Here is a 10,621-nt window from a genome sequence, read left to right on the forward strand (position 1 = left end):
AGATCCAAGCCTTCGGACCTTGGGAACTTGCTGTCCGGCCCTGCCTCGTCCCTCCCTGCCTGGCATCTCCTTTGGTTGTTACTGGCTGCTTTGTTCAGACCTATATTCTGTTTATTGGCTCTTCTTGAGGAAGTGAATGAGAATTTAGTTGCGATATCTAGGAGTTTGTTGGTTATTTTGTCTGTCACTCATACAGAGACAGCTTTCTTCAATTTTCATTGGCTGCTGGGGTAGGGGGGCGGGGATCGGCGGTATTCTTGACATGGCAGACAGTGGCAGCTGGCGGGTGAGTGTGGTTGGCACTAAGGTTGCACGGGCATCCAGGCAGACCAAGATTAACTGGTTCCTCCCCGGGGGTGGAGGTGGGACCGAACCGGGGAGGTGGAGCGCGGCGCCGGGCCCACTCAGACATCGTCTTTCGCCGCAGCCGCCGCGGCCCTGCGAGACCTACCGCGCCGAGTGGAAGCTCTGCCGCAGCGCCGGACACTTCCTGCACCACTACTACGTCCACGGCAAGCGGCCCGCTTGCGAGCAGTGGCTGCGCGACCTGGCCAGCTGCCGCGACTGGGAGGAGCGTCGTAGCGCCGAGGCCCAGGTGCGCCGCGAGGGAGGTTGGGGAAACGTAGGTGCACCGGTATCCTCCCCTTTTTGCGTCCTTTCTTTTGAGAAATACTCTAAATTAGTATATCCACGGGACTTTGAGACGACATTAAAAACAAAGAGGGAGGGCCGGGGATATAGCTCAGTGGCACAAGCGCCTGCCTGGCAAGTGCAAGGTCCTGAGTTCGATTCCCGGTACCAAAAAATAAAAAATAAAAACAAAGAGGGAAAGAGTAAGGAGAGAGATGTAGAGTGTTTTATGGAGAAACAGAGAGCCGACTTTCCAGTGCTGGGGTGTTCATTTCAGTTGGCTCTTACAGAATATGATATTGCTGGTCCTGAATGACTAGGAGACAGCCCTCATGCAGCCCCAGTGACACGACTGAGGAAAAGGCAAAAGGCCTAAGTCCCCGTTGTACAGAGAGAATGGGCTGTAGAGAGCAGGGAGTGAGGGTGGAGAAATACCAGTGTGACCTGTGAGTCTCGATGAAGAGTAAGTAGAGTCTAACATTTAGCCTAAAGTGTATTGGGAAACATACTTTGACTTATATCTTTAAAAGATCAGTTTGGCTACCAGGGTGTGGACAGTTTATTATAGAGGAGCAGAGAGACCAGTAAGAATGTGGTCCCTAAATTCAGCAGGTATTTATCATGCTCTTGGAGACACCAGAGTGATGAGAATGGAGCGCCTGCTCTCCTGCAACTCTAGTGTACAGCAATCTACTATAGAATGCTATGGTGCCTTGGAGCTGCTGTAGGAAAAGAGAAGAGGAGATGGGGAGAGAGACAATGGCAGGGGAGTGCCAGGAAACAAGAAAGGGGAACCAACAGGATCATCCCGGAGTGTCAGCATTGTTAAATGTATGTGAATATTCTGTTTTGCTTTATTTAAGACAGGGTCTCACGGTGAAGTTCAGGCTAGCTTTGGACTCACTACAGTATGTAGCCCAGGCTGGCCTCAAACTTACAGCAATCCTCCTGCAGTGTTGGTGGGATTGTCCAGTTTTCTGATTACCTCTATATCCAATGCATACCGTTTTGTTTTGTTTTTTTGTCTTTTTGAGACAGGGTCTCAATATGCAGCTCAGGCCAGCCTTGAGCTCACTTTGTAGCCCAGGCTGGTCTCAAACTCACAACAGTCCTGCCTCAGCCTCTCAAGTGCTGGGATTACAGGCGTGCACCACCATGCCCAGCCTTCCCAGTGCATATCTTTTGACCCTGAAGTTTTCTTTTGGAAGTTTACCTTACTTAAGTGATTGGATAACAGTACACAGATAAAAGTTGAAAATGTTCATTGTGTCACTGTTTATGACACTACAAAAAGTGAAAGCGATCTAAATTTCACTAAGCCTCCCAACTGCTGAGATTACAGGTGTGTACGGCAACATCTGGCTCCATTGCTTGCATTTATTTATTTTTCTTTTTTCGAGACAAGGTCTCACTAGTTCAGGCTGACCTGAATTCACCATGTACCCCAGACTGGAATGGAACTTGTCAAAGTCCTCCTGCCTCTGCTTTCCAAGTGCTGAGATTACAAACTTGATTCCTTTTTAAATAAAAACATTTTATTTAAAGCACTGGGGTTCCCGGTACCGGAGAAAAACCAAAAAAAAAAAAATAATAAATAAAGCGCTGGGGATGTAACTCAGTGATAGAATGCTTACAAAGCATGCAGAGGGGCCTAGTTTCCAACCCTAGCACCACAAAAGTTTATTTATTTTTTATTTTTATTAGTAGATGTTTACAGTACACATGATTACATTCATTGTAAGGAGTTAGTACATGTACACAACACTTCCTAATTCTTGTGGCCCCCTTCTCTTCTCCTCCCAAATTTTTATTTGAGCCAGACATGGTGGCACTTGTCTGTAACCCTAGCACTTAAGAAGCTGAAGCAGTTGGATCACCACAAGTTCATAAGACCAGCCTCAACTAAATAGCAAGACCCTTTCTCAAAAAACAAGCAAAACAAAGCAAAACAAACAAAAAGAGCTTAGACAAAGATAAATAGATAGGACTGGGGTATAGCTCAGTGATAGGACATTTACCTAGCATGCTTAAGGTCCTGAGTTTAAACTCCAGTACTGCCCAAAAAAAGAAAAAGAAAAAAGATAAGTAGACAATTGGTAGGCATGGCAGTGTGCCCTTGTAATTAAGTACAGCACTCTGGGAGGCTGAAGAAAGAGGATTAGGAGTTAGAGGCCAACCAGGGCAACTTTTCAAGACCCTATCTGAAAAATAAAAACAAAATCAAAAAACACTGAGGATGTAGCTCACAGTGAAGGTCCTGGGTTCTATCCCCAGTGCTGGGGAATAAAAAAATTTAATAAACAAATTAATTGCCAGGCATGGTGGCACACATGTATAATCCCAGCACTCAGGAGGCTGAGGTAGGAGCCATACACTGTGAGTTCCAGGCCAGCCTGGGCTACATAGTGAGTTCAAGGCAAGCCTGAACATATAGTGAGACCCTGTCTCAAAAAAAAAAAAAAATTATATGTGTAAAAAAAACCCACGTAACCACTGACCTACCAAGAGCCCACAGCCAAGGTCACCTTATTATACACTGTGTTGTGTCTGTCTTGAGGTCAGTGGCTGAGTTAAGGTGGTAGACTGAGGAGCACTTGTTATACACAGCCCCATTAGGGATGGTCTAGCCTCTTGTTTGTCCCCATAGCTGTTCATTCTTACTATTGTTACCCTTACTCGGCGCCCCAGCCTTACACATGGTAGTTAAGTTTGCTCCAGACTCACCAGGCCAGCTAAAGCCATCAGGTCATAAGGAAAAGATGTCTGGAAATTCCTGAAATTATCCTGATTTACACAGTAATTTTTCACACAACTTTGTGAGGAAAAAATGATTGGGTTTGTGTGCTAGTATGGAACAATCCTCAAGGTATATTAAGCAGAAGCAGCTGAACTGTGGAGCAGTATGTACCATACAGTCCTGTTGAGCCATCCGTGTTCTGCAAGGTGCTGAGGAAGAGGGCAGTACAGGGGGTGCTGGGGGCCCTGGGATCAAGCGGTGAGCCAGAAAGTAACGAGAGTTTCATTTGCACAGCAATCCCTGTGTGAGAGCGAGCGGGCACGTGTGCAAGCTGCACGGAAGCACACCCTGGTGTGGGCCCTGAGGCAGAGTCCCCCTGCAGACTGGCACCTCCCTCTACAAGAGAAGGACAAGTGACGAGCACCCCTGCCCTTGACCTGTGTGGCTTCCTCAAGTCTGCTGCAAGTGGGGCTATGACCATCCCAGTCTAGTGGGTCCCTGTAAGCTCCTGCCTGGCCTGAAACACAGAGCAGTACATCTCCAGCTGTACCTGCCCACCCCTTATCTGCATCAGGGCACCACTACAAGTCTCTGAGAGACAACTGAGCCTACTTCACAGCTTCCAGGAAACCAAGTGTTGTGGCAGGTACCTGTGAACAGCCAGGTCAGGCTGGCTCAGATCTCTCATAGTCCTGAGGGGTAACTCTGACCTGCATGAAAATGTGACTGGGTCAGAACGAGGTGGCAAAAGATCTGTGCTGCTGTGAACACCTCTTCCTGTCCTGGGGAAACAGGTCATCACATCCCAGGCTTGGTGACTACCATATATTGCCAGCCCCAGCATCCAAACAGGGAGTTCACACTCTGATCAGGTGCATTGCAGAGATAGATGGAGCATGCCAAGCAGACAGGCCTCACTGCCCCTCTGCCCCAGCACACTTCACCAAAGGTTTCCAACAAGGCCCTTAGAAACTCAGGGTTTTTTTGTTTTGGTATTTTTCTTTGGTTCTTTGAGACAGTGTCTAGCTGAATGGTCCAGGCCAGCCTGGAACTCAGTGCGTAGCCACATTGGTTTCAAACTCCTGCCTTAGCCTTCCAAATTCTGCAATCTCAAGCATGTGCCACCTTGCCTGGTGAGACTCCAGTTTTTAAGAAACATACAACCTAGCTGGGGATGGTTGTACATGACTATAATCACAACACTCTGGGAGGCTGAGGCAGGAGGATTACAAATTCAATTCCAGCCTGGACAAATTAGCAATTTAGTGAGACCCTGTCTCAAAATAAAAAATTTTTAAAAGGCTTGGGGATGTAGCTCAGTGTGGAGGTCTTGGGTTCATTCCCCTCAATACTGCAGAAAACAAAAAAACCAAACCAAAAAACACAGCTTTATAAGCTTTCATGGAGTCTTGGCTTAAGAAATCCAAGCCCAGAAAGAGATGGGGGGGAGGAGGGAAGGAAGGGAGGGGAAGAAGTAAAAAGAATTAAGATGAGTTATATACATGTTCACGATGTTACATGATGACTCTAATCACTATGCACTGCAAATATGTACTAATAAAATATTTTTAAAAATCCACGCCCAAAGGGCTAGGGGTATGGCTCAGTGGTAGAGAGTTTGCCTAGTATGTATAAGCCCATGGCTTCCATCCTCAGCAAAGAAAGAAAAAAAGAGCAAAAGAAAACCAAGCCTGAAGCACATGGGATTTAGGTCTCTTTCCCTCAGAATTTCCCCTGATTATGTATCAAAAACTATTTCACATGTTTGATTCCAAATAAAAGTTGAAAAATCCACATGTGTTAGACTTCATATCTAACAATGTCATGTTCAGACAGCATTAGATTTTTGTATTTATTCCCCTTAGGTGTCTTAAAAATATATGTGAACCACAAAGAACACTAGCTCTTGTAGAGGGCTCTATTACTAACAAGATGGCTAGCATGGCTGCATAGCAGGTATCAAATATGATGCTGAAGGCCAATCCTGCATGCTAACTACCTGCCTTGCCTGCTTTCTGGCCACAGGCAGTGGATTTGAGTATCTTTCAGTTTGTTCTTTGGGGCAAAATTATTGATCACTTGTCAGGCCTGGTGGCTCATACATGTAATCCCAGCACTCAGGAGGCTGAGGCAGGAGGATTGCTGTGAGTTCAAGGCTAGCCTAGGATACATAGTGCATTCAAAGCTAGCCTGAACTACATAGTGTGACCTTGTCTCAAAAAAAATAAAAAAATTGATCACTTCAGAGTAAGAATAAGATGTTCTCTCCAGCGTTGCTATGCATAAAGGGGGCTTATATGTTCATGGGATCTCAAGAGCAGGGGAGAGTATAAAAAAGAGTCAAGGTTTCTCCACCCAGAGGGGTCATCCTTCATGTGTCTAAGCTATGCAGTGAGTCTTCAGAATGCTGTGGTTGGTTAATAATGAGCATTTACAACCAGTGAGAAGAGAGAAGTCTGCTAAAGATCTACAAGAATTTTTCTTACTTGTAAAACATAGGAAAGAAACATCTGAATTTTGCAGTCTGGATATGATGCTTGGAGCTACAATAGCTACACTGGAGTCGCTGGGGTCGGGGTGGGACATGTAAGTAAAGGCTGGGGGAGCCAGCTCCAAACAGTCAACAAGAGGCTCTCTCCCCTATAGCCATGCCCTCTGTCACCTGCTGGCAGAGCTCTATGAAAGCTGCACACACAGCCAAGAAGTGCTTCTTGCTGTTTTCTATCTGAGCATTCAGGTCTTTCCTCTGCCAGTTACATTTTGCCTGCCTTTGCTGCAGAACAAGTTCCACATCACTAGATGATCTCTCTGGATGGAATGTTCCTATATCCCTCGTGTGTTCACTCCCAGGGCCTCACATATAACTAGACTCTACCACTAACCTACATTGCCAGCCAATGTCAGTCTTAAACTGATAATTTGCTTTCAAAGAGTCTCTGTTGCAGTTTAGGGGAACAACAAACATTAAACAACAAATACAAGTGAGGCTGGGGATGCAGCTCAGTGGTGGAACACTTGCCTAGTGTATACAAGGAAGGTCTTGTGTTCAGTCATCAGTGCTGAAAGAAAGGAAAGAAAGAAGAGAAAGGAAAGGAAGTAAGTCTGCTCAGACTGCCACAATAACATATCAAACTGGGTGGCTTAAACACCAGAAATTTATGTAAGCCTGGCTTATTTCTAGAATTCCTTCTAAGGCCTCTGCCTGGTTTGCAGATAGCTGCCTTCTCCCTGTCTTCATACAGTTCTCCTCAGTCTAATAATCTCTTATTAGGGTACCCATCATACTCACATAGGTTCCACCCTAATGACTGTACTTTAACTTCCTCTTTAAGGACTATACTTCTAATACATTCATATTCTGAGGTACTGGGGATTAAGCACTTCAACACAGGAAGTTTGGTTGGGACAGCGCTACCCATAACAGTAAAGGTTCAGTGTAAAAACAGTGCCTACTTCTTACTAGCTTACAGTATTACAACCTGAGACAAATTTTGATTTCTGAACTATTACTGCAAATGAGAAATGGGAACATTTAAATAAGAAGTTAGATTATTAGGGGCTTGGGTTAATTCATGGGTAGAGTTATACCCCATACTCTGCCTAGCATGCATGAGGCCCTGGGTTCAAACCCCACCACCATCACCCAGTCTGTGATACTTTGTTATGGCAGCCTGAGCAGACTAATACACTGATTACTGCAGACTAACACAAGTAATAAACACTGTGAGCCCTCTGCTTCAGCCAGGCCTCAACCTTCTGTGTCCCTGGCTTGCTCTGCCATCTAAAGCTTTCCTGCCCAGGTTAAACCCCAAAGATGTCTCCTTCCTCTGTCCTCCTGGGAAAGCCCCATTTTTCTTAGCACACTTTCCCAGATCACGAAAATCCTGCCCATTCTTCACTTGCACTCCTTTGGGTTATTTTATGCCTCCTGTAAGTGGAAATTTTCCTTTTTGCCAGTATCTGTTACCCCTGGAGGGTAGGAATTGATGTCTTTGTCACCCACTTTCCAGTATTTGGCAGAGGGACACCACTTCTCACTCCCGTCCATCCATACATGACTTACTTTTGATTATAACACAAGACAAAGACACTTTTGATTAAACTTTGATTTATTACCAGCTTGTCTGATCTTTCGGACAGCAAACTTCAGCTCTGGCCATTCTGACTCCTGGAGGGGATTATGTTCTGAGGACCCCTGACTTCACTTCTATCTCTTGAATTCTACCTGTGTGTACACCTTGGTGATGTCATTGTACCTGCCTTCAGGGGGCTGGTAGTCAGAGACTGGTGGTGTGTAATGTGGCCCTTCCTTCTCAAAGGGGAACAATCTGGGGTCCCGCTTGATGGCCTCAGTGTAGAGCTCTGGGGATTCGAGTTTCAGCTCCTGCAAAGCTTTCTGCTGGGCCTCCAGCATGGCCCTGATGGCACCCCTCTCCATCTCATGCTCTTGCTGCTTGTGCAGGGCCCACTTCTTCAGAAGCAGAGCTCTCCGCTCACTCTCCTCAAAGGGGAGCTCCACCTGAGGTCGCTGTCTGTGAATACAAAGTCCAAAGATGTAAGGTTGGGGAATATTAACCTCATTGGCAAGGGATCCTGTGTGACTGCACATGACCCAATCATCCCCATTTTCTGCCACTGCAGGATTTAGGAAAGAAATGTGCAAGTTTGGGAGAAATTAAGGAATGGAATGTTGAATGTGGCAGCAGCTGCAACTCACACTGGGAGCTAAGGTCATATGCTTATCAAGTAGAAAAGGTCTCAGACCAGAACCAAGTCAACTCCAGTCTGCTAACGTATTTGCATCACAGGCATGAACTTCACCTAGAACTACCTGAAACTGAGGGAACTTTGCCCTATGGATTTCAAGCCTAGAGGAGAATCTTTACCTTGATTTATCCAAGAACTTCAGAGGGGTAATAAAATCTTCAATGGGAATTAGCTCTTGGCTAGCCTTCTCCAGTTTTCGTATCCTCTTTTTCAAGCGGTCCCTTGCTGCTTGATCTTTTTTAGGATCTACCTTCTTCTTCTTTCGCAGAGGTTCTGCTCTAATGGATAAAAAGCAAACAAATGTCATTTTCAATCTCATGAGACACATGATGCATGAGCTCTCCACTGGGTGAAGGAGTTGTGCTTGGCCCTGACCCCATCCACTCGGTGCACAGGGAGGCAGGTTCCACCCTAGTGTCCTTTTGAGAACTGCGTGGGCACTATCAACTCACACAGTAGGGTGTCAGGTATAAATAAACTAAGGGAAAGTATTCACCTTTAGTGTTAGGATTCAGGTGTGCATTGGGACTGTACTGAAAAGTGAAAACACCAAAATGATAGCAGCACATTAGTCACATTTTAAATGGATTTTTGATTTATGAAAATATTTTTTAAGACTAAAAAAGACAATATTGTAAAAGTGACTGGCATGTCAGGATTTCTTAACAAACTCTCCATCTTAGAGCTTTGGCAAAAACCAAAGGTTTACTCTTAGGAACACATCTCTCAGTTAAAATTTACTGTCAAGATAACCAAATCCATTAGCATTAAAATTGAATCAAGTCCCAGAGAGAGTCCCAGGTGGAAATTCTATTAGTCCTAGAAAGACCCTCCTTCCCCAAAAGAGGAAGAGGAAGGCTCATAGAGAAACAGAAGGTGTGCCCTTTAAAACACATAAGACTTCCTTCAAAGGTAATTGAGAGAATACTGAAAAGACAGAAAAGCATCTCTCTAAATTTAATTAGTAAAAGTTTTGTAGGCTGTGGATTTTGTAAACCAAATGTCAAACACTTTTGCTTTGTCCTTGTCACATGCACACTTGTGCTCACACCCCTGGAGAGGTCACAGCATTCGGTTGTGTTCACACTCTCAAGAGGTCACAGCCTTGAGTTTTACCTCATGGGAATGAGTTCCCAGAAGGCCAACAATGAAGCTCGCTGGTGAGTATCTCTGATTTGTGTCCACCAAGTTCCAGGAAGCCTGAAAGAGGGAATTGTATCTGTCAATATTTGATTCTCACTTCACAGGAGGGAAAAAAAAAAGCACAAACTGTACCCAATACATGTGGGGGTATATTTCAGTATTGGATATGACACCAAGGACAATGAGATTTTTCAAAAATCTCCATTTACAACACAGCACTTGGATCGGGGCCCTTGCACAACTGGGTCCTAGAATTTTCATCCACAACAGACATGATCAGCTGTGATGTCCGTGGAAAGAGACAGTAGAGAAGGATCGCAGAAAAGTCCCGGCCGGAATCGGCATGTGCCTTGGGCAATCCGTGACCTGGCCCGTGTCCGCACTCACCTACTTGACAGACGCAGAGCCCGTGCAGCACATCTCAGCGCAGCAGCGGCCATGGCCTCTCCTGCCACCCGTGGGCAGCTTCCGGGAGCGCGCTTCTCTGCAATCCGGCACACCAAGTAGAGGACGACGAAACCAGACGAGCGCAGCCACACACTCCAGCGTTACTGCGGGTGGTAGGGGTTAGTCTGGCTCCGCCTCCAACGCAGCCCCGCCCCGGGCGTCCCCGAGCGCCACGCGCTACGAGCGCCTCTCACCTCGGGAGTCTCCTCCCTTCCGCCTACTTGGGCGCTGTGAGCCCGCCCCTACGGCAGGCACAGCAAAGGTAGCTGTTGCCTAGATGTTTGCCCTTCTTCTCTTCCAAGGCCTGACACCCCCGCGGTGTAGCCGGAGTGGCCAATGGGTCGTCTGTCTGCTTCATCGGGCCCACGTGTCTGAAAACGGGGCCTGAGCTTTTACTAATGGTTCCCGCCTCGGTCTCCCCTGCTACCCTTCCCGGGGCTGGCTCGTTTCCCGCATTCATCCGCCTGCCAGTGGCTGCATTCCCGTGCTAGTATTCGAGAGATGTCCAGTAGCGCATGTTGATGAATGATGGAACCTAGTTAATAAATCGGACTCGAAAGCAGCGAGGTAGACCTAGTGGCAGGCTGTCCACGACACCATGTCTCCGCCTGGCTCTCCAGACAGCCCGGACCGCCCAGGGCGCTACTCGAGGCTCCGCTCGCCCGCCACCGTTCCCTCTGCCCCGCCCCTCGTCATCGGCTGCGTTCCGGCTGGACCTAAAGCCGAGCCACTTTACGCTGCTCTGCCTGCCAGAGCCCAAGCGGCCCGGTCCGCGTGGGAAGTGGTTTCCCGCCGGGGCGATTTGGCAGGTGCGCGCCGTGACTTCCGGCGTTGCCCGGGAGCCGCCGGAGGAGGAGCGGCGCAGGGGATGCGGCTGTGGTGGCGGTGGCGGCGGCC

The 10,621-nt window shown here is 47.1% G+C and overlaps 2 protein-coding genes across 3 annotated transcripts; one reads left to right on the top strand and one right to left on the bottom strand.

The window, feature by feature from the left end:
• The first annotated feature begins 218 nt into the window (after positions 1-218).
• Positions 219-5,161, top strand: LOC102008776 (chromosome unknown open reading frame, human C22orf39). 2 transcript variants are annotated; one of them, XM_013517637.1, is made up of 3 exons: positions 219-286; positions 428-622; positions 3,662-5,161. In XM_013517637.1, the coding sequence occupies exons 1-3, from the start codon at positions 263-265 to the stop codon at positions 3,782-3,784; spliced, it is 342 nt and encodes a 113-aa protein (XP_013373091.1). In that variant the 5' UTR covers positions 219-262; the 3' UTR covers positions 3,785-5,161. The 2 variants fall into 2 exon arrangements, with proteins under 2 accessions (XP_013373091.1, XP_005391835.1); XM_005391778.2 differs by having other exon boundaries at positions 428-595.
• Positions 5,162-7,458: 2,297 nt separating this feature from the next.
• On the bottom strand, positions 7,459-9,869 carry Mrpl40 (mitochondrial ribosomal protein L40). Its single transcript, XM_013517906.1, has 4 exons — positions 9,665-9,869; positions 9,251-9,334; positions 8,254-8,412; positions 7,459-7,899 (listed from the first exon to the last, which is right to left on the bottom strand). Exons 1-4 carry the CDS (start codon positions 9,715-9,717, stop codon positions 7,575-7,577), a joined length of 621 nt encoding a protein of 206 aa, XP_013373360.1. The 5' UTR covers positions 9,718-9,869; the 3' UTR covers positions 7,459-7,574.
• Between the last annotated feature and the right edge of the window lie 752 nt (positions 9,870-10,621).

This window comes from Chinchilla lanigera, unplaced genomic scaffold (assembly GCF_000276665.1).
Source record: "Chinchilla lanigera isolate Chin_1 unplaced genomic scaffold, ChiLan1.0 scaffold00041, whole genome shotgun sequence".
Classification (NCBI taxonomy): domain Eukaryota; kingdom Metazoa; phylum Chordata; class Mammalia; order Rodentia; family Chinchillidae; genus Chinchilla; species Chinchilla lanigera.

Bases quoted from the DNA above. Each gene is read 5' to 3' on its own strand.
- LOC102008776 (XM_013517637.1), top strand. From the start codon at position 263: ATGGCAGACAGTGGCAGCTGGCGG. The intron at 287-427 runs GTGAGTGTGGTT...CTTTCGCCGCAG, and splicing joins CAGACAGTGGCAGCTGGCGG to CCGCCGCGGCCCTGCGAGAC. The intron at 623-3,661 runs GTAGGTGCACCG...TCATTTGCACAG, and splicing joins GCGAGGGAGGTTGGGGAAAC to CAATCCCTGTGTGAGAGCGA.
- Mrpl40 (XM_013517906.1), bottom strand. From the start codon at position 9,717: ATGGCCGCTGCTGCGCTGAGATGTGCTGCACGGGCTCTGCGTCTGTCA. The intron at 9,335-9,664 runs GTGAGTGCGGAC...TCCCTCTTTCAG, and splicing joins GCTCTGCGTCTGTCAAGTAG to GCTTCCTGGAACTTGGTGGA. The intron at 7,900-8,253 runs GTAAAGATTCTC...TTGTATTCACAG, and splicing joins AAGTTCTTGGATAAATCAAG to ACAGCGACCTCAGGTGGAGC.